Source organism: Scylla paramamosain, chromosome 26 (genome assembly GCF_035594125.1).
Source record: "Scylla paramamosain isolate STU-SP2022 chromosome 26, ASM3559412v1, whole genome shotgun sequence".
Lineage (NCBI taxonomy): Eukaryota > Metazoa > Arthropoda > Malacostraca > Decapoda > Portunidae > Scylla > Scylla paramamosain.
Window position 1 is genome coordinate 2,364,615 of NC_087176.1, and position 20,386 is coordinate 2,385,000.

The window sequence follows — 20,386 nt, forward strand, 5'->3', positions numbered from 1 at the left end:
TTTTTTTTGCTGTGTGATATTGTTTATATGTACTTTTCTATGTTCTTGTATAGCTTTTTTTTTTTTCTCTCTCTCCATAGATTTTTGTGGTTTAGTGGTTTTATTATGTGTGGTTATGATTCTACTACTACTACTACTACTACTTTTTATTATCTGATTGTATTAATGGCTATGATTCTTAACAACAACGACAACAATTATAATAATGAAATAATAGTAATAATAATAATAGCAGCAACAATAATAATACACCGACCCCACATTGATCGCATTATTCATGGAAGGTAATGCAGTGTCAGAAGAGAAGCGTGGTTGAGAGAAGGAGAGGCGACTTAAATTTGCGTCTTAACTCATCGTGACTTTCATTCCTGCCACAATGGATAGCTGGGTGGGTTGGTCAGAGGCGCGCAAGTACAGTGGGGAACCTCATGGCCACCTGCTCCACCTTGCTGGCTTGCCTTGGAGATGTGGGCATGTGTGAAGAGAATCGAAGAGACAAGACATGTTGATTACGTAGGTTATTTTTTTTTCTTCATTATAATATTATTTTAGGTATATATATGTTTTCATTTATTGTTGTTGTTGTTGTTGTTTATGCATTTATGTGCTTTTTTTTTGTGTGTGTGTCTGAGGTTAAGTGGTAATGATAACAATAAAATGTCTGCTATTTTGAAGAAGCGATTTGTTAGCAATATAACTTTGGTTAGTACAAATTGATTAAGACTGATTAATTTGTATTCGTGATTAGTTTGATTGATTGATTGTATTGTAGTTTAGCTTAGATTGAGTTCTTTTTATTTATTTATGTTTTTTTTTTTTAGGTCTTGCTTTCATGTGGCAACGTTAGCGTTAAAAAGATTTTCAACAGACATGAGAAAAATGAGTATAAATTGCATGCGTTTTGGTACTTAAAACGTCGTGTATTGCGACACAATATTAGGAACATGATATGACTTTATTCACCAAATGTTTCATTTTTCACATTTTTGCTTGTTTTGTATGCATATTTGAGTTTTGGTACCTTGCACGTGATGTATCCCATATTAGGTGACAAACGCTCAGAAACACTCATAAGATGACTAGGCTGTACTTCATGCATTTAGTTTATGTAACTTAAATATTTATAAACGTGCATAGCTGAGGTTACAAAAAAAAAAAAAAAGGCATTGCTTGTATATTTATTTACAAAGAGTATTTCTAGTAATATCATATTAATTAGTCCTTCTACTCTGCTACTTAGAAAAATTTTCCGTAATCATCCATAAATTTCCAGTCATATAGATTTCAAATAATTGTGTAGTAATTAGAGGAGAGAAAATTCATCCTTTTCTGTGTCCATGCACACATCTTAAGTGTTTTGAAGATTTCTAGAATCTTTACAAGTATTCTGAACTTATTTTGCATTATAATTTCAAACAGTTTTGTAGTTAGAGAAGACAAAATTACTTTTCTCTTTTTTTTTATCCATGCAAACGAAAGTAATCTTTTCTGTATGTCCATGCAAACAATCTCTTTCATGGAATGTCAGAAAAAGACCACAGCAGTAATAGGATAAGCTAAAGAAGTCAAATCATGTTGTTAGTGCGAGGACACTAGAGAGCTTTAAGAGAAGATTAGACAAGTTTATGGATGGGGGATAATAGATGGAAATAGGTAGGTATATTTCATACAGGGACTGCCACGTGTAAGCCTGGTCGCTTCTTGCAGCTTCCCTTATTTCTTATGTTCTTATGTTCTTTATTTCTCTTTTAGTAGTTGAGGGGGAGACGTAACCCGAGATGATCCCCTTCCCTTTCGGTGTTCACAAAAGAAGACCACGAGAGCGACGCCCAGGCCTGTCCCGAAGAGGAGAAAGGCGCCTTGTAGATGTGCCAGACCGAGGGGCTGTGGCCTGGACCCTGAGTCGTCCTGTGATTCAAGGTAGATAACATACACCTTAAGTTACATTTAAGAAAAAATGATGTCCGGGTAGAATTAGTTTCGTACAGTATTAATTTTTCCGAACATTTGCCGTTTTTCTGTCATTGCTCTCAGGTGAGTACATTTATCTCAGCCTCTGATCTAAGCATCACTGTTTGCAAGCTTTACCATTCTTACAGTACGTATGAAATGCGTTGCTGTTTAAGATCAGGTCCATTGGTGGAATATTTTTTTCATCTGTCTGATTATATTGTTGTATCTACTTACTATATTTTTTTTATTTTTAGGTGTACAGCAAAGAAATATTCTAGTATGGTTTTTGTGCCTTTGTAGTTTCGTAATGCCTACTCACTATTTGTTTGCTTACTGCTACGACTGTCGTTTAAAAACACGACAGAAGATTTAAACTTCAGACAAATATTTTCGCCATCTAAACATTACCAATCATTAGAAAGTGTTGCGAAATTAGTGCTATGCAAATACTATCGGTAAGAAACTGACTAATACAGAAATCAGAATAGTAATAATTTGCATCCACCCACCTCTCGTCCCGTCATGCCCAGTCCCTCGAGTATATCCGCCTGCCACTTCTCCACAAAGCCTGCCTCTATCACGGCACGCATCACGCGGTCCACGGCGGCCACCCACGGCGTGTGCTTGCGGAAGAAGAAAGCTAGGTTCCCCTCGTACACCTGTTCCCTCATGATATAGACGCGATCCCCAAGGCCCATATCCACGTAGGTAATCTTGAGATAAGCGTAGGTCTCCACATGCGCACTGATGCCTGCTAGTACTCGTTCTGCGCATGCCTCCTGCCCGTAGAAGCCAACGTCAGTGGTAGGGGAAAGGTCCATTCTCTCGCCTAAGGTCCTCATTACTCTGTCTTCCGAGGCCAAAAGAGCGTCAGGAACGAATTCCCCGTAGTCTAACATGCACAGTCTGGCGGAGGAGAAAGGGATTAAAAGAATGAGAGATTTGAAAAAGATAGAGCTAGTTGATATTGCTGGTATTGCACAATCTGACGAAGGAGGAGTAAGGGAATAAAAGAGTGAGGGGTTTGAAAGTGATAGGGTTGTTGGTTATTTTATTTATTTATTTATTTATTTTTTTTAGGATTACAGCGCCAGGTACAAATTATTGATAGTGTAAAATGCGCAGTCCGACGAAGGAGGTGAAAGGGATTAAAAGAATGATGGGTTTAAAAGAGATAGGACTGTTGGTTACCGGATGTAAATATGAACAGAATATAGAGTTATTTTTTGAGGCTTAAAAGAGTGCCAGATACAAATTCCCGATAGTCTAAAATGCACAATCTGACGAAGGAGGAGAAAGGGAATAAAAGAGTGAGGGGTTTGAAAGCGATAGGATTGTTGGTTACCTGTTGTAAAATGTAAAGAATATATAGGATAATTTTTCGAAGCTTAATTAAGAGGGTGCCATGTACAAATTCCCGATAGCCTAACATGCACAGTTTGCCGAAAGAGGAGTTAAAAGAATAATGGATTTGAAAATATTGGGTTGTTGGTTACTTTTGATGGGAACAGAATGTAGGATATTTTATATATATATCTTTTTTTTAGGCGTAAAGGGCGCCAGGTGCAAATAAGGCATAGAGTAACTTGCATAATCTAAAGGAGGAGGAGGAAGAGAAGGAAAAAGTTAGAACAATGAGGAGGAAGTTGAAGGACACGGGAGGAAAGAGTAAACATAGAGGAAAAAAAAGTAAGAGTGAGAAAGAATAATGAGTGAGAATGAGTAGGAATGAAAAGAAATTTGAAAAATAAAGGTAAAGAATGACTGGTAATTTGAAGGAAAAGGTATGAATGAGGAGGAATAAAAAAAAAAAAAAAAAAAAGAGGAAAAGGAGAAAACGTACACAACACATGAGTTGCCACATTTTGCAGTAAGATTCCATCCTTTTTCCCTTCACTTATGGCTGTTTAGCACATGATTCTGCTGTTGGCTTAGCAATCTAGAATTAATATAAAGCGAAAAAAAAAGAAAAGAAAAAAAAACCGAGTGAGTAGATAGATATTCTTTTGGTAACAAATTGTGCTGCTGGGCAATACAAGTGTATATAATACGCATGCGCGGTAAATCTAACTTAGTACGCGCAACACTACAATCCGCAACACTGGTGAATTATTTCCGTGAACGTTTTTGAGAGAGAGAGAGAGAGAGAGAGAGAGAGAGAGAGAGAGAGAGAGAGAGAGAGAGAGAGAGAGAGAGAGAGAGAGAGAGAGAGAGAATTATCAGTAGACAAATCCTTAGATACGCCACTGTAAATAGGGCACAGTGATATAGATAAGAATAACTGACTCCAGAAATTAGGAAATGCAACACACACGGACGGTGGATCAGATAGAGAATGTGGAGCACGTGATAGTTGACAGGTACTGATAGTGGAAAGAAGAGTGTGATTTGCAATGTTAGAATGGTAGGGTTCATTGCTATCAAAGAATGGGGACTGCTGTGTTTGTTTACGTGACTGGGATGTTTTTGGAGGTGTTTGAAAGAGATGGTAAAGTTGATTATAAAATGGCGTTGTTGTTGTTGTTGTTGTTATTTATTTATTTATTTATTTATTTATTTGACTGACTGACTGACTGATTAACTTTTATTTATGCAAGAAATCTTATGAAACAAAAAAGAAAAAAATGACATCTAAAAATAGACGTTTATCTATTTATTTAATTACTAAATGACTGACTGACTGAGTGACTGACTTACTTATTATATTATTTACATATGCTCAAAAAAATAAAACAGAAAATGAGATAGAGAGAAAAAAAACAAAACAAAGGAAAACAAAAGCAGGACTACATCATTGGATATTAGCTATTAACGATATAATACTTTTTGTTGTTAATATAATGCAATGAACCAATCTTGTTCCATCAATTGTGGCTCATTTGACATTTAGTAATAGCCTTTCCTGACTATCAGCTGTTTCAGAGTCATGCCGCGTGTGGGTTGTAATTGAATACCATGTAAATTCTATTCACGTTTAGCGACGGGTGTAGTGGTGGTGGTGGTAGCGGTGGTGGTGTGGTATTGGTGGTGGGGATATTGCAATAGTAGTAGTAATGTTGATAGTATTGGTGGTGGCAATAGAAGCGTTCATGGTGGTGATGGTGTTGGTGTCGAAGGTAGTAATGGTTCTAGTGGCGGTGGTGATAGTGATGATGGTTTTGCGTTGCTATTGATAGTGGTGGTGATGATGGTAATGATGAGAGCAAAGATTCTACGTATTGCTGGTGGTGTTGATGGTACTAATGCTTCTAGTGGTGGTGGTGGTGGTGGTGATGCTGGTTCTCCGTAGCAACTGATAGTGATGATAGTAATAGGTGATGTTGTGATGATACTAATGCTGATTTCACTGATATTAGTAGTGGTGTCATCTGATACATATTAATTTGAAGTGGTGGTGACTGATACTGACCAACAAATACAGCAATCAGGCAGGTGTGAGGTGGGTTATCACATACCTATAAGGGGGGGAGGGATGACAATGACCTCACACCTTGTTTGCGTGTGTGTGTGGGGGGGAGGGGGAGGAATGACTGGCTTCTTTTGTATCTCTGATGGTTTGTCTGTTTTGATTATTCTGTGTCATGTGAGGAGAAATATACTTGTTTTATTCTTTCTCTTTCTTTCTTTCTTTCTTTCTTTCTTTCTTTCTTTCTTTCCTTCCTTCGTTCTTTCTGCGTGTCTGTCTATCAATATCTACTCCTATCTATCGATCTATCTGTCTAGTGTCTTTAAAGTTGATGATTATTAAAAGAACTCGCATTGAAAGGGTTGAAAAAAAACTGATGTAATATAGAAGTGCCTAAAAAGATACAAATGATTATGAAAAATTTGGGTGGTTGGGGGAGTGAGCGATGAAGCACCCCCAGGATAGACAGGGAAAGGGGAGGGCGGGGTGCGGGGAGGTAGTTTCTGGGGTTGGGGGGAGAGCGATGCTGCACCCCAGGCTGGACAGATGAAGGGGCAGGAGGGGTGCGGGAAGTTAATTTGGGGTGTTGGGGGGTGGGCGATGCTGCACCCTAGGCTGGACAGATGAAGGTGTAGTGTGCGGAAAATTTATATGTTGGGGTTGGGAGATGAGTGATGCTGCACCCCAGGATGGAGAGATGGAGGTGTATGGGGTGTGCGGGAGGTTGGGGGATGAGTGATGCTGCACCCCAGGATGGAAAGATGAAGGTGCAGGTGGTGTGTGGGAGGCTGGAGAATGAGTGATGCTGCACCCCAGGATGGAGAGATGGAGGTGTATGGGGTGTGCGGGAAGGTAGTTGGGGCGTTGTGAGGTGAGTGATGCTGCACCCTAGGATGGAAAGATGTAGGTGTATGCGGGGTGCGGGAATGTAGTGTGTGGGGATTCGGAATAGGTGATGCTGCAGTCAATACGTGATAGATGTAGGTTATTTATATCACTTTGCTTAATTAACGCGTGAACCAGTACCTTTATTAACCAAGAGAGACTTACCTGTTACGGCTGAGGGCTAGGTGGGCAAGGGCGTGTATGCGGGCAGGGTAGGAGGGCACGGTTAGCACAGCGATGAGGCAGCCTGTGTATGCGATGTCCACCACGAAGGCAACTAGCCACCACCCCCCGAGGAACATCCGCACTGACCAGGGCCCCGGCACCCGCGCCTGGGCCTGGCTCACTAAACCCTGGGGTGGTGGTGGTAGTGGTGGTGGTGTGGGTGGAAGGACGAATAGTGAATAAGTGTATAGAAGAGTTTGTTTGATTTGTTTTCTTTTTTGTGGTGTGTTTAATAAGTCAGTTAAGCAGTCAGTCAGTCAGTTAGATAGTCAGTCATTTATTCAGTGTAAAAATCAATCAATCAAACTGTTAATCAGTCAGGCAGGAATGCTTTCAGTCTGTCAGTCAGTCCGTCAGTCAGTAAATCAGTCAGTATATTATGTAGAAAGTGTTATTGTTGGAAAATTATAGTGATTTGAAGGTGACTGTTGAAAATATTGCATTGCTCTGAAAGTTCGTCTTGTAAAATTACTGTTTTGAAGACGAAAGTTTTGTGAAGGTGCCATGTTAAATCAAAGTGAAAAGTTCATGTTGAGAAAAGTGGAGATATGTGGCAGTGTTGAAAAGCATGTCACTTTATTAGAAATAAGGAAAAGTACAAATTCTGCTGAAAAGAAAGAAAATATATATATATATATATATATATATATATATATATATATATATATATATATATATATATATATATATATATATATATATATATATATATATATATATATATTGTTGAAAATACATACAAAATAAGGTGCTAGTATAGAAACTCCCGATGTTTAAAATAGTGTCATTGCCGAAAATACGAAGAAAGTTTTAATGAAGGAAAAAAGTTAAGAAAATTTCAAAACTGAAAACTAGAGAAAAAAGAGTACCGATTTCAAAAGTACGTATTAATATTGCAAAGAATCAAAATGTGGAAGAAAAGGGAAGTGTTTATTTGAAGTAGGCACGAAAGTTCCAGTATCAGTGTCCCTCCTACATAAGAAAAAAATAAAATAAAATAGAAAATAAAGTGCCAGTGGTGTGGGAAGCTCCAAACGCCTTACATTATCTGTGCCACGTGGGTAGAGCATCAGTGCCTCGACAGTGCCAGCGTGGAGAAACTCAGATGCTTGACATTTTCCCATTTTCCTTGGTAAGTACACGATTATTCATTGATTTATATATTTATCATTTATTGGCTTATTTATCTATTTGTCTATTCGTTGTCCTTTTGTGTCTATCTCACGAAATAGATATATAGCTAGATAGATAGATATAAAGATAGATACGTATAGTAGATAGAGATAGATGGATAAATAAAAGATTGACACAGATTTTTGAAGTCTCCTACAGAATTCTTCAATGTTTAAGTCAAAAGAAAACGTTAGTCACATTTCACAACGGGGGAAACTTTTCACATTTTTCGCGAAGTCAGTAGTTAAAAAATTGTCATATTTTGTTGAATCTACGGAAACTGTTTGACACACACACACACACACACACACACACACACACACACACACACATGACAATCGTTACGTATTGTTATTCATTAATTCATCAACTTACAGTTTTCAAGGTTTATTTGTGTTGTGTTTTCTCTTTCATTTTCTCTCTTTTTGATTCATTCTAATTATTCCCCATTCTCTTGTTTCTCTTCATCCTGTTCCTTTGTACCTTCCCTTATTTCCTTATATTCTCTCTCACCTTCATGACAAAGGCGAGGGAGGGAGCTAGGCCGGTGGGGGCGGGGCGGGTTGGGTGTGGGTGAAGCTGCAGGGCGGAGAGGAGCAGGAGGGCGGCGGTTGCAGCCAGAGTCGCCCCGCCCACAGCCGCCCACATGTCCCACGCGAAGGGATACACCAGCTTGGTCCACTTGGGAAGCTCCGGAGGTATGGGCAGGGCGAACCCGAACCTTAGAGAGAGAGAGAGAGAGAGAGAGAGATGGAGGAGATAATGGGTAAAAAAGAGAAGAGTGGAAAGAAGGGAGGAAAATTAGAAGGGATTAGAGAAGGGAAAGGAAAGGAGAGATGGAAGGAAAGATGAAAAAAAGAAAGTACAACAAAAAGGAAAGAAAAATGTAAATAGATTTGTTTATGTAAGGAGGCACTGGCCGAGGCTAATAATCGATGTCAATTTACCAAAGCGAAGCCAAATAGAATAATCAAATACAGGGTGCAACACGAGCTTCTGCGGATATTGCCAGAGGTGAAAGTACAGGTTATTCTAAGTTGAAAATGTTCCATGCACATGTACATTTTGAGGCGTTTGCTTAGCCGTGGTGTGAAATTCAAGTGTAGCCTAGCGACAGATATAACGGCCGGGCCAGGCGGGCAGCCATGGCGGAGAAACACACTCCACATTACTTTCAGTTGTGCAACACAGTCTGAACGTATTCACTGCCACCATCTCGGAGGGAAACTGTGTGATCAGACAAACTTTCAACTGATTTGGTGATAGCCTCGCTGCTACCACTCCCTGCAAGGGCGGGTAGTGCATGGTGACACGCAGCGTATTATTTTATTTGTCGTTTATTACATCCACACTGTCACTGTGTAATGTTTATCGGTAATCGGTATCGATCCGTTGTTGTCACTCGTCTCGTCATGGGATACTGTAAAGCTTCAAAACTTGTAGAAAGCATGACTGAATTATTCACAATTTCAGATTCACGCCATGGATACCACCCCGCCTGACTCAGCTGTTGTATCTGTCGCCAGGCCACACTTGAATTTCACACCACGGCTAAGCAACGCCTCTAACTGCCTAAGTGCATAGAACATTTTTAGCTTAGAATGAATGGCCTGTACTTCCACCTCTGGCAATATCCGCAGAAACTCGTGTTACACCCTGTATTGGTGAACTAAGTAGAGATTATCAAGTGTGTGTGTGTGTGTGTGTGTGTGTGTGTGTGTGTGTGTGTGTTCTCACCTTTCATAATAACCCTATCAGTAATTAATAACGCCTTAAAGATCATATAATGTTTCCCACAATGCCTTTCTCGTATCTCCTTTAGTCCAGACACCAGCCTCTCCTCCCTGCTGTCCCTCCTCCTCCTCCTCCTCCTCCTCCTCCTCCTCCTCCTGCTCCTCCTCGTCTTCCGTCTACACTACCCATCCATCTTACTGTGTCCCTTATTCTAAAACATTACGGTCTCTTATTTCAGCATCAGCAAACTCTTACAGGCTTTATTGGAAGTTATTGGGGTTTTCAAGGTGTTCTCATGATTTCAGTCATAGTTTAGCGGAGATTCTACATTGTTAGTGGGAAAACATCTATGAAAATCCGACTACTACTACTACTACTACTACTACTACTACCATGGTTACTTCTACACCCATTCGTTCAAGTACCCAGCATCCGATAACCCCCCCTCCACACACACACACACACACACACACACACACACACACACACACACACACACACACACACAACCAGCACCCTTATCAACCAAACCACCCATAAACAAATAGATAAAACAAATAAAAACACACAAATAAACATACTAACATTCCTGAAACTCTTCCTATTCCACTTCTGTCAATTTCATCTCGTTCATTTATATTTTCACCTGTACAAGAACCTAAGCCCACCACACTTACCTTCACCTCATTGCCTTAACACCTGGACACTCACCCCTCAGTCAGGTAGGATACAGAGTAGTCGAAGAACCGTGCCCTTTCCTCTGTGATGGTAAAGTAATTGATGGCTAGATGCTTGTTGCCACGGTACACCTCCCCTAGTAGCCCCACCCATGTACCGTTCTCCAGCTCCCCCCACTTGTCTGAGGGAGGGAGAGGTAGATAGATAGGTAGATGGATAGATAGCCTTCCTCCCATCCTACGGTCCCTTAGGCTCTTTTCCTTTTATTCAATCTCTCCTTCGCTTACACTCCTCACATAGATAGATAGGCAGATAGCTTCCTACCATCCTACAGTCTAAATCCTTCACTCTTTTCTTCTTTCCTTTTATTAATTTCTTTCGTCCACACTCATCACACATTCCTTCCTTCCTTTTTTTTTCTTTTCACACACACACACACACACACAAACACAAACACAAACACACACTTTCCTTCCTTTAGAAAATCCTTATTCCTCCATACAAAATCCCTCTTTTTTTTTGCACACGCTGTCACAATTGCTCTCATTTCCTCACACACCTTCAATGAGTACACTGTTATACCTTGGTCCCTCTCACATGTACCTCATAAACGCTCTTGCTCCTTTACTCGCTCACTCACCCTCACAGTCCCTCAATAAATTCACAAAAACACCCTGCTTTCCTCTCACACTCACTCATTCACCCCCTCACTAACTCATTCACCCCATCACTAACTCATTCACCCCCTCACTTACTCATTCACCTCCTCATTCACTCATTCATCCTCTCTGACTCTCTGCCGGTGAAAGAATAGCGGAAATGCACACTATAATACCCTTCTTTCTTCACTCACATACTTTCACAATTAGTCTTACTCCCTTCCTCTCTCACTCCCTCATAAGCCTTCAATATGTTTAGCGAGCAAGGGCAACAAAATGCTAAAAAAAAAAGTTCCATTAAGTTGCCAGTCCCCAAACAGAATCGGATAAAATCGCTAAAAATTGAAGAATAAGTGTTTTTTTTTCTTCCCTTCATTCACTCATGTTCTCTCACTCACTCACTCTCCCTCACTCACTATCAGGCGCCCTATCGGTGAGTGTGTACGAAAAATTCATCCTGCTGGCGATCACGTCGAGAAGTCTCTTGCTGGTGCCATCAAACTCTCCCTCCTCGTCTCGAAAAACCAGCGGAGCGTCGTCCATGTCGCTCGCCACGCCCACCACCGCGCCCCCGAGTGATTCGAACCGCCGGGGGAAGAGGGAGTGGAAGGTGGGGAAGGCTCGCTCACTCCACGCCCCCAGGGACAGGAATCTTGGGCCCCCGGGGGAGAAGGGAAGCCATGTCATAACTCTTGGGTGCCTCAGAGTTCTTGTCAGTTCCTCCTCCTCTCCTTCTTTGTGTTGTTCAGCATTGTGTTCTTCTTCATCTTTTGGTTTCTTTGTTCTTCCTTTATTTATTGGCTTCGTGGTGCTGGTCTTCTCTTTTTCGTTTTTCTCTTTGTTCTTGTTCAGTTTTTCATTCTTTTCCTCCTCCTCCTCCTCCTCTTCCTCCTTCTCTTCATTTATTGGCTTCGTGTCATTGTTTCCTTCGTTTTTGTTGACTTTCCCCTCCTCCTCGTCCTCCTCCTCCTCTTCCTCTTCCTCAAAATCATCATCATCATATATACTTTCTTTCTCCCGTTGTCTAGAGTTCCTCCCTTCTACCTCTTCTCCTTCTTCATCCTCCTCCTCCTGTAGGGACAAACACAGGAGGGCCAGGGCAGGTGTGCGCTGTGCCAGGGGTGTCTGCAGCAGCCTCCGCGCCTTGCAGTCCCCCACCTTCAGGAGCAGCAAGGTGGAGGGGGACCAAGAGGGCGGTGGGCGGTGCAGGGGCCACGGCGGCGCGCCCTCCACAACGGCCACGACCGCGCCTGTGGAGGGAGGTGGAGTTGAAGGAGGAGCAAGAGGAGGAGAAAGAAGAGAATGAATAAGAGAAGAAAGAGGAGGAGGAAGAGGAGGAGAAGGAGAGGGAGGAGTTGTAGAAGGAAGAGGATGAAGAAGAGAACCAGGAGTAGGAGGAACTATTGAAAAAAGAAAAGAAGGAGGAGGAGGAGGAAAAGAAGATGAAGCAGAAGAAGGTTTAGAGGAAAATGAAGAATGAAGATAAAATGATTGAAGAGATGAGGATGAGGAAAATAAGGAAAAGGAGGAAGAAGTGGAAGAAAGAAGGAATAGACGAACAGAAGAATAAAATAAAGAACACAACAACAGTAGAACAAAGAAGACACACACACACACACACACACACACACACACACACACACACACACACACACACACACACACACACACACACACACACACTCACCTCCTATCCTCCTCTCCTTCACTTGACCTTCCATGACCTCAGAGCCCCCCAAGGTCATAATTACAGTAACATCCTTCCTTATCCTCTTCAGTAGGACATTGACATTGTAGGATTCATTGAGGTCCTTCTGCAGGAGTAGGGTCACTGGGAGTCGTTCGAGTGGCCCCTGTAGGACCTCTTGCAGCGTCCTTGCGAGGGAGTCCTGTAGGATGTGTCTGTGGGGCGTGGTGATGGTGGTGGTGGTGGTGATGATGAGGAAGAGAAGATACAGTATTGTCTTTAATTTTGACATTCTGTGTTTGTGTGTGTGTGTGTGTGAGAGAGAGAGAGAGAGAGAGAGAGAGAGAGAGAGAGAGAGAGAGAGAGAGAGAGAGAGAGAGAGAGAGAGAGAGAGAGAGAGGGAGGGAAACAAAAGCCAGTCAACCAGCCAGTCAGACAGTCAGTTTCTCAAGAGTTCAGCTTTAAGTCTCCTAGACTGACAGCCCTCCTTATCCCAGCCACTGCCAGGCACTCTCTGGGTCCCTCCCGCCCTCCCCTCGCCCTTTATATAGGAGCCACGCCACCCAGCAGTCGCCAGATGTCACCAGTAAAAATTCTCTCAGTCATTTTTTTATATTTTTTTATATATATTTTTCGAGGGCAAAAGAACGCGGAGATGAAAGATTATTCCTACACTGGCAAGAAAAGGTCAGATAGTAGGTCATGTGTGTGTGTGTGTGTGTGAGAGAGAGAAAGACAGAGAATTTTGCTTTTTTTTTCAGTAAATGTTAAAGGGAAACGAAAAAAAAAAAAAGGTGTTAGGTATGGAGGAAAAAGTTTTATTGCCCGAAGTTTTGTTTGTGTGTCGACCAACCGCTGGAAAACAAAATACGCGGACAGGTGTGGGAAGGCAAACAAAAAATTTAGAGTGAAAGTAACGCAGTAAATGTATGTATATATGTATGTATGTATGTATGTGTATTAGTAAATGCGTAGTGGGTAATGGTGTGTGTGTGTGTGTGTGTGTGTGTGTGTGTGTGTGTGTGTGTTGTTTTAGTTTGTAGTGTAGAATTTTTACATGAAAGTATTGTATATTCTTTTTTTAAATTTTTGTTTATTTATTTATTTATTTATTTATCTATATGTTTATTTATTTATTTACTTATCTATTTATTTATTGTTTGTCCTCATTCTTTTCTGCTTTCTTTTCTTTTCATTTTAGTTACTATAGTTATTTATTTATTCATTTTCTTATTATTTACCATTTATTGTTCTATTTTATTTTTTTTCGTACCATTACTATTACTACTATCTATGCTGGTGGTATTACACTACTACTACTACTACTACTACTACTACCACCATTAACATCATTACCACCAGCACTGTCATTATCATTTTCTACCATTCAAACCAATCTTCAACCCCTTTACTACCCCCCTCTCTCTCTCTCTCTCTCTCTCTCTCTCTCTCTCTCTCTCTCTCTCTCTCTCTCTCTCTCTCTCTCTCTCTCTCTCTCTCTCTGAAGAAGGCAGTAAAACACAAGAGCTAAGAGAAGCTTTATTATTTTTTTTATCATGTGTCCACTACAAAAAAGGCATTAAGTATATCCTATAATGTATGTTTCCCCTTCGTTATGTATTTTTTTTTTTCTTGCATAAAATGGTCTTTCTTATATGACGCCTTTTGTGTGTGTGTGTGTGTGTGTGTGTGTGTGTGTGTGTGTGTTTTAGTCGATTTTGTTTTTGTTTTGTTTTGTTAAAGATTGTTGTTGTTATTATTATTATTATTATTATTATTATTATTATTATTATTGTTCTTCTTCTTCTTATTATTATTATTATTATTATTATTATTATTATTATTATTATTGTTGTTATTGTTGTTGTTGTTGTTGTTGTTGTTATTATTATTATTATTATAGTCTTCTTCATCGGCACTGCTTACTACATTCATCCACACACACACATACACACACACACACACACACACACACACACACACACACACACACACACACACACACACACACACACACACACACACACAGAGGTCATCATATAATCGTGTTTTTCTTATCATTCCACATGCAAGTTTTTTTTTTATTTTATTTTATTTCCAAACCCACTCTTGTCCCAACGATCTCTCTGATGGTGGTGGTGGTGGTAGTAGTAGTAGTAGTAGTAGTAGTAGTAGTAGTAGTAGTAGTAGTAGTAGTAGTAGTAGTAGTAGTAGTAGTAGTAGTAGTAGTAGTAGTACAGTAAAATCCCTCTTATCCGGCATCAACGGGACCGCCGACATGCCGGATACTTGAATATTGCCGGATACTTGAATAGAAGTGAAATTATGTCCACAATCACCAGCCTACACTCACGCATCTTACCATAACAAAGATCAGCTGATCTTAATCAGCAGCTGATCTGATCAGCTGCTTAAGTGTAAGCACAACACGCTTCCTCTTTTCTACAACTTTAGGCATGATGAAGGCGTCAGGCGATAAACAGTGCACACGCGGGACTGAGTCACTGAGTAAACACAGTACAGTGGGCTGCGGATGGCGCAAAGCAGTGCGTTCTGGTGGCGAGGGGACAAAGTATGCCTCGCGCGGGAATTTTAATCGATTTTATGAGTACACATTGATTTTTTATTGATTTTAAGGCTCGGGGAAAAATGTGCCGGATGCTTGAAGCTGCCGGATACTCGAATGCCGGATAAGAGGGATTTTACTGTAGTTGTAGTAGTAGTAGTAGTAGTAGTAATTAAACAAATCAGCAATTCTTATCAATTACAATGAAAGACTAAATTTCTTTTCACCATCAAACTATGAAATAACCACCACAGTCACTCCCACCACCACCATCACCATCACCATCACAGTCACTATCTATCCCCGACCATTCACAACTACCACCACCATCATCACCACCACCACTACTACCAAAACTACAAACTACATGAAAATTATCACAATCAGCTGATTTATCACGTTAACTACCTTATGCTCATTATAAATGGCCTCCTCCTCCTCCTCCTCCTCCTTCTCCTCTTCCTCCTCCTTTAGTTCTCTCCTCCTCGTTCTCCTCGTCCTCCTTTTAAGCCAATAATCAACACAAACAGGTACAATAAACATAAAAATCCTCTTTACACAGCATCTGATCCCACAAATTCATACTTTGTGGTGTTGAGTATCATTAACAAAACATACATACATAGGGCACTGCGTTTAGGCCACTCAAAAGCCTCGATATGTACAGGGTATCCTCTCATCACCACCAGCTCCTCTATACTGATAAGGGATTGGATTCTGTATATAAAGGTGTTGGATCCTCTATTTAAAGGATTGGGTACTGTTTGTTATGTGTTGGATTCGCTATTTAAAGGACTGGGTACGGTGTTAAGGTGTCAAATCCTCTACTGTATGTTATGGTGTTGAATGCTCTATTTAAAAGGTTTGGATCGTGTTTATAAATTATACTGGGATGTTGCTAAGTTTAAGATTGGACTTAGGTGGTTATATAAAAGGGATTGGATTGTTTTTTAAGTACTAGGATTGTTTTCTTAAGTAGGATCTGCTCTTAGTATTAGGACTGAGAAGTGTTAATATGATAGGATTTTAATGTAAAAGTGTTGGAGAATAAGAGGATTGGAATGCATTCAGGAATATCATTGGTTTGTTTTGTGACTAGATTCTTTGATGATGGAAATAAAAAGAAATGGTAAAGAGCAGAGTTGAAAGGTATATTGTAAGAATGGTGAAAGTAATGAAAATAATATGGAAGATAACTAGAAACTGCTAAATTGAAAGACAGAATATGACAGTGGTGATAGTAATTTGTCGAGGAGAAAAGGGGGATTATAAAAATGAATTACAAAATGCGAAAGTGAAAGATGAATGTAGAATTTATGAAAGTAAGAAGGAGAATAACTACAAAATGCTAAACTGAAAGATAAAATAAGAGTGTTGAAAGTAATTTGTTGAGAAAAAAAGTTATGAAATCAATACCAAAAAAATGCGACACTGAAACATAAGACTATCGAAAAGTAATTTACTGAAAAAAAAAAAGGTTATGAGACTAATTACAAAAAAAAAAAAAAAAAAAAAATTGAAACATAAAATAAGTCATGGAAATAATGTCGAGAAAAAAAAAGAAAAAAGAAAACGGAGAAAAAAAATATAAATGGAATATGAGATTGGAATGCATTAAAATACCACCCTTATCTTTGTTTATAAGGACACAGGACTCACAACAGGACTAGATCGTATAAAAGGAAAGAATCTGATGCTCCTATTGAACATTACCCGACTGTCTTTGGTTTACTTCGTCTTCCTCTGCGTCAGTGTTACAAAATGAAAACAAACAAGATCGAGTCATTTAAATAAAGAAATTCAGTCACTTGGTTTTTTATTTCATTTATTCTCGCTAAGTATTGTAATATTATAGTATTCTTTAATCTATCACCAGTGTGTGTGTGTGTGTGTGTGTGTGTGTGTGTGTGTGTGTGTGTGTGTGTGTGTGTGTGTGTGTGTGTGTGTGTGTGTGTGTGTGTGTGTGTGTGTGTTTACATGAAGGGTTTACATTACTATCAAAAGTTTTAATTGGGTAAGAGTAAATACTGCCATTGTTTGTTTATGATAATATATATGCCTTAGGAGAGAGAGAGAGAGAGAGAGAGAGAGAGAGAGAGAGAGAGAGAGAGAGAGAGAGAGAGAGAGAGAGAGAGAGAGAGAGAGAGAGAGAGATTATTACGTGAATGTTTGTTCGTTAGTTTTGGTGTGTGTGTGTGTGTGTGTGTAGTCATAAGTGGTTGTGAATAATTAACATCATCATCATCATCATCATCAATACAGACATAATCACTCATCCACTTCATTCTTTTAATATATTAACTATTTTTTCTTTCTTTTATATCTTTTAGAATGACTATTATTTACCTAACTATTAATTTATTCACTTATTTATTTATTTTTTTTTTACGAACTAACTTCCTTTCCTTAAAATTACATAATGATATAATATAATTTTTTTTTTCATTTATATATAGGTATTTTTTCTTTGTAATCCTATTTTAGTTTTCTTTAATTCTCAAATCAGTCATTATCTCTCTCTCTCTCTCTCTCTCTCTCTCTCTCTCTCTCTCTCTCTCTCTCTCTCTCTCTCTCTCTCTCTCAGTCTTACACTTAATATCACTTTCAATTAAGCTCACAATTCCTCCATTTCCACCGGGATTATCGCCTTTAAGTGTGTGTGTGTGTGTGTGTGTGTGTGTGTGTGTGTGTGTGTGTGTGTGTGTGTGTCGCCACCAGTGTACATATGTTAATAATATTCATGGCTGTAGTTTATAATGTGTGTGTGTGTGTGTGTGTGTGTGTGTGTGTGTGTGTGTGTGTGTGTGTGTGTGTGTGTGTGTGTGTGTGTGTGTGTGTGTGTGTGTGTGTGTGTGTGTGTGTGTGTGTGTGTGTGTGTGTGTGTGTGTGTGTGTGTGTGTGTGTGTTGTAGACATATTTCCCTATTAACGTGTTCTATTTTTCCTATTTCTCCTATTTCGTGTGTTTCTTCTTGTTTCTTCTCCCTCACTGACTCAATCAATGATCTTCACCAGCGACAGAGACATGGATTCACTTTCCCACGTTAAACTCTACGGCATTCTCGCACCAATGTTTACTTTCCTATGCTACAATACACTCCATTTGGGCCCCTTGGTTAATTCATTCCTTTTAAATTCCTTAGCTCATTGTTTTGTATTTTATTTAAGGTTGTCTTCTTTAATTTTACGTTACTTTTTTTTTTTTGGGTAGTTTTCTATTTTGTTTTTATTTTTGGCTCATTTTTCTTTGGTTCTAGTTCTTTCAGTAATTTTCTTGTTTGTCTTTTAATCTATTGGTTATTTTGTGTGATTTTGTCTGATTTTCTTCCGTGAATTTTTTGGGAATTTTTTTTTTTTTTCAATTCTGTAATATTAAGGGAAGACACTTTTTTTTTTTTTTTTTCATCGAGGACAAGTAACGCAAATTTTGGTTCAAGAGAGACGCGTTCCTTTAAGATCGTATGGAAAGGCAGGAAGATTCTTTAAATTCCTAATGCTCAGAGGAGACAATGTTCATTTAAGTCAATACAGAAAAGCGGAAAGATTCTTTTAATTTTCCAATCCTCGAAGAAAACGCATTCCTTTAAATCAATATAGAGGCTGATTCTTTCTTTTATATTTCCAATCCTCAGAGGAAATTCGTTCTTTTAAATTTATAGAACTTCAGGTAGATTTCTTTCAACATCCAATCCTCAGGGGAAGCGCGCCCCTTTAACTTTATATACAAAGGCAGGTACATTATTTGAAGTTTTAGCCCGCAATGAATACACGTTCTTTTAATTTATATATACAATGAGGTAATTATTTCAGTCTCCGGGGAAAAATATGTATCGTAACTTTTAATTCCATAGGGAGATGCGTTCCTTCAAGTAAAGTATAAAAGTTACGTATTCTTTATTTATTTATTTTTTTTTTTAAAGTTTTAGCTCAACGGAGAAAACGCGTTGTTTAGTGTATACGTAAAGAATTTGTTTTCTAATCATTTCACTTGAAGTTAAATATAAAAGTTACGTTTTTATTTATTTATTTATTTATATTCTTTTTTAGAGTTGTAGCTCACGGAGAAAACGCGTTGTTTAGTGTATACGTAAAAAAATTGTTTTCTAATAATTTCACTTCAACTCACCAGGAAAAATGAATAGCGAATATCTGACTCCCAGGAAGACACACTCGTACTCTAGGTCATGTCTCAGTCCCCAGGAAATGAATGTCTCAGTTTGCATGCCCAGGGAAGACGTGTACTTCTAGCCCGTGTGCCAATGTACAGTCGTGGCCGAGTCAGGTAACTCATGTGCTCACTTCCACTGCTTCTTGTGTTGTGTTTTCTCTCAATCGTAGTTCCTTTGATATGCTTAGACAAAAAAAAAATACTCTTATAACTTTTTTGGACTTTTTTTGTGCTAAGTTCTTGTGAATACTTTTGTAAATACTTCTGTAGCATAAAAGGATAAAATTAACTTCTTTTCTCTCAATGCGACTAAAGTAATAGAAGGGTTATGATCGAGAGAAAACACGAGACAGCAGAAGTACATGGCCATTGTTCTGAAACGCTTCGCTCTTCTACCACGACTATTTTCAAAGGCCACAGAGATGATTAAGTGGGTTGTTAAAAGTGTTTCTTCAGTCTAAAATGTAGAAATCTTGTTTATCTGCCACTGGAACTGTAAAAATACCATTAAAAGCCTGTGTAACATCACGACGATAATTTTCCAGAGCCACAAAGATAATTAGCCGGGTTCTCAATAGTGTTTCTCCTGTTAATAATGAAGAAATTGTTAATCTACCACTTGAACAATAAAAAAAGCCTTAAAAATCTGTGTAACTTCAACTTAAGCCTTTTCATATTAGTGGAGGTGCGGCGCATAAGCATTTCAGAATATGGTCACAAAGTTATGCTTGACTTTTTCGCCACGACATGTACGTTGGTTCCTTTCAACTTTGCCGGTATTGAGTCGCGTTTTCAGGGACGAGATGTGTGTGAGGTTGTCTGCTCTTTATCAGTCTTTCTCTTTGTGTTTTTTTGGTTGTGTTTTTTTATTTATATTTATTTTTTTTGGCACGTAATGTAAAAGGAAGCTAAGCAGGTGTGTGTGTGAGTTTTCATTTCTTACGCTTTCTTTTTTTTTTTTTTTTCGTTTTGTTTTGTTTTTCTATATGAGTTTTTCTATTCTTTCGTTCCGTCTTGCATTTTCTTTATTTTCTTTCCTTCTCCCTACTTTCCTTTTGTCTTCACTTTGTCTTCCTCCGCTTTTTCCTTCCCTTCGATTGCCTGCGCGGAAAATATAAGTGATAATTGATCCTCTACCATTCATTATTATTATTACCATTACTATTTTATTATTATTATTATTATTATTATTATTATTATTATTATTATTATTATTATTATTATTATCATTATTATTATTATTATCATTATCA

The 20,386-nt window shown here is 38.9% G+C and overlaps 2 protein-coding genes and 2 long non-coding RNA genes across 5 annotated transcripts in view; 2 read left to right on the forward strand and 2 right to left on the reverse strand.

The window, feature by feature from the left end:
• The first annotated feature begins 4 nt into the window (after positions 1-4).
• The window catches only part of LOC135113592 (uncharacterized), a 48,933-nt gene continuing 28,551 nt past the window's right edge, over positions 5-20,386 (forward strand). Inside the window, exons 1-2 of one of the 2 annotated variants that reach the window (XR_010274893.1) lie at positions 5-513; positions 1,753-1,920. This is a non-coding gene — a long non-coding RNA (uncharacterized LOC135113592). Of the gene's footprint in view, positions 514-1,752; positions 1,921-7,222; positions 7,602-20,386 lie in introns of those variants that run through there. The other variant, XR_010274894.1, reaches the window with a different exon arrangement.
• On the reverse strand, positions 1,164-12,971 carry LOC135113588 (uncharacterized). Its single transcript, XM_064028881.1, has 7 exons — positions 12,401-12,971; positions 11,130-11,963; positions 10,088-10,235; positions 8,156-8,363; positions 6,410-6,597; positions 2,463-2,859; positions 1,164-1,908 (listed from the first exon to the last, which is right to left on the reverse strand). The coding sequence occupies exons 1-7, from the start codon at positions 12,690-12,692 to the stop codon at positions 1,738-1,740; spliced, it is 2,238 nt and encodes a 745-aa protein (XP_063884951.1). The 5' UTR covers positions 12,693-12,971; the 3' UTR covers positions 1,164-1,737.
• Positions 16,843-20,386, reverse strand: part of LOC135113584 (protein TAMALIN-like) — a 23,821-nt gene continuing 20,277 nt past the window's right edge. The window contains exon 6 of the mRNA XM_064028874.1: positions 16,843-20,234. Coding sequence (XP_063884944.1) covers positions 20,116-20,234 — 119 coding nt within the window. The 3' untranslated portion in view covers positions 16,843-20,115. The remainder of the gene's footprint in view (positions 20,235-20,386) is intronic.
• LOC135113585 (uncharacterized) overlaps positions 20,228-20,386 on the forward strand; it is a 1,853-nt gene continuing 1,694 nt past the window's right edge. The window contains exon 1 of the long non-coding RNA XR_010274886.1: positions 20,228-20,386. This exon is cut by the window's right edge and continues 389 nt beyond it. This is a non-coding gene — a long non-coding RNA (uncharacterized LOC135113585).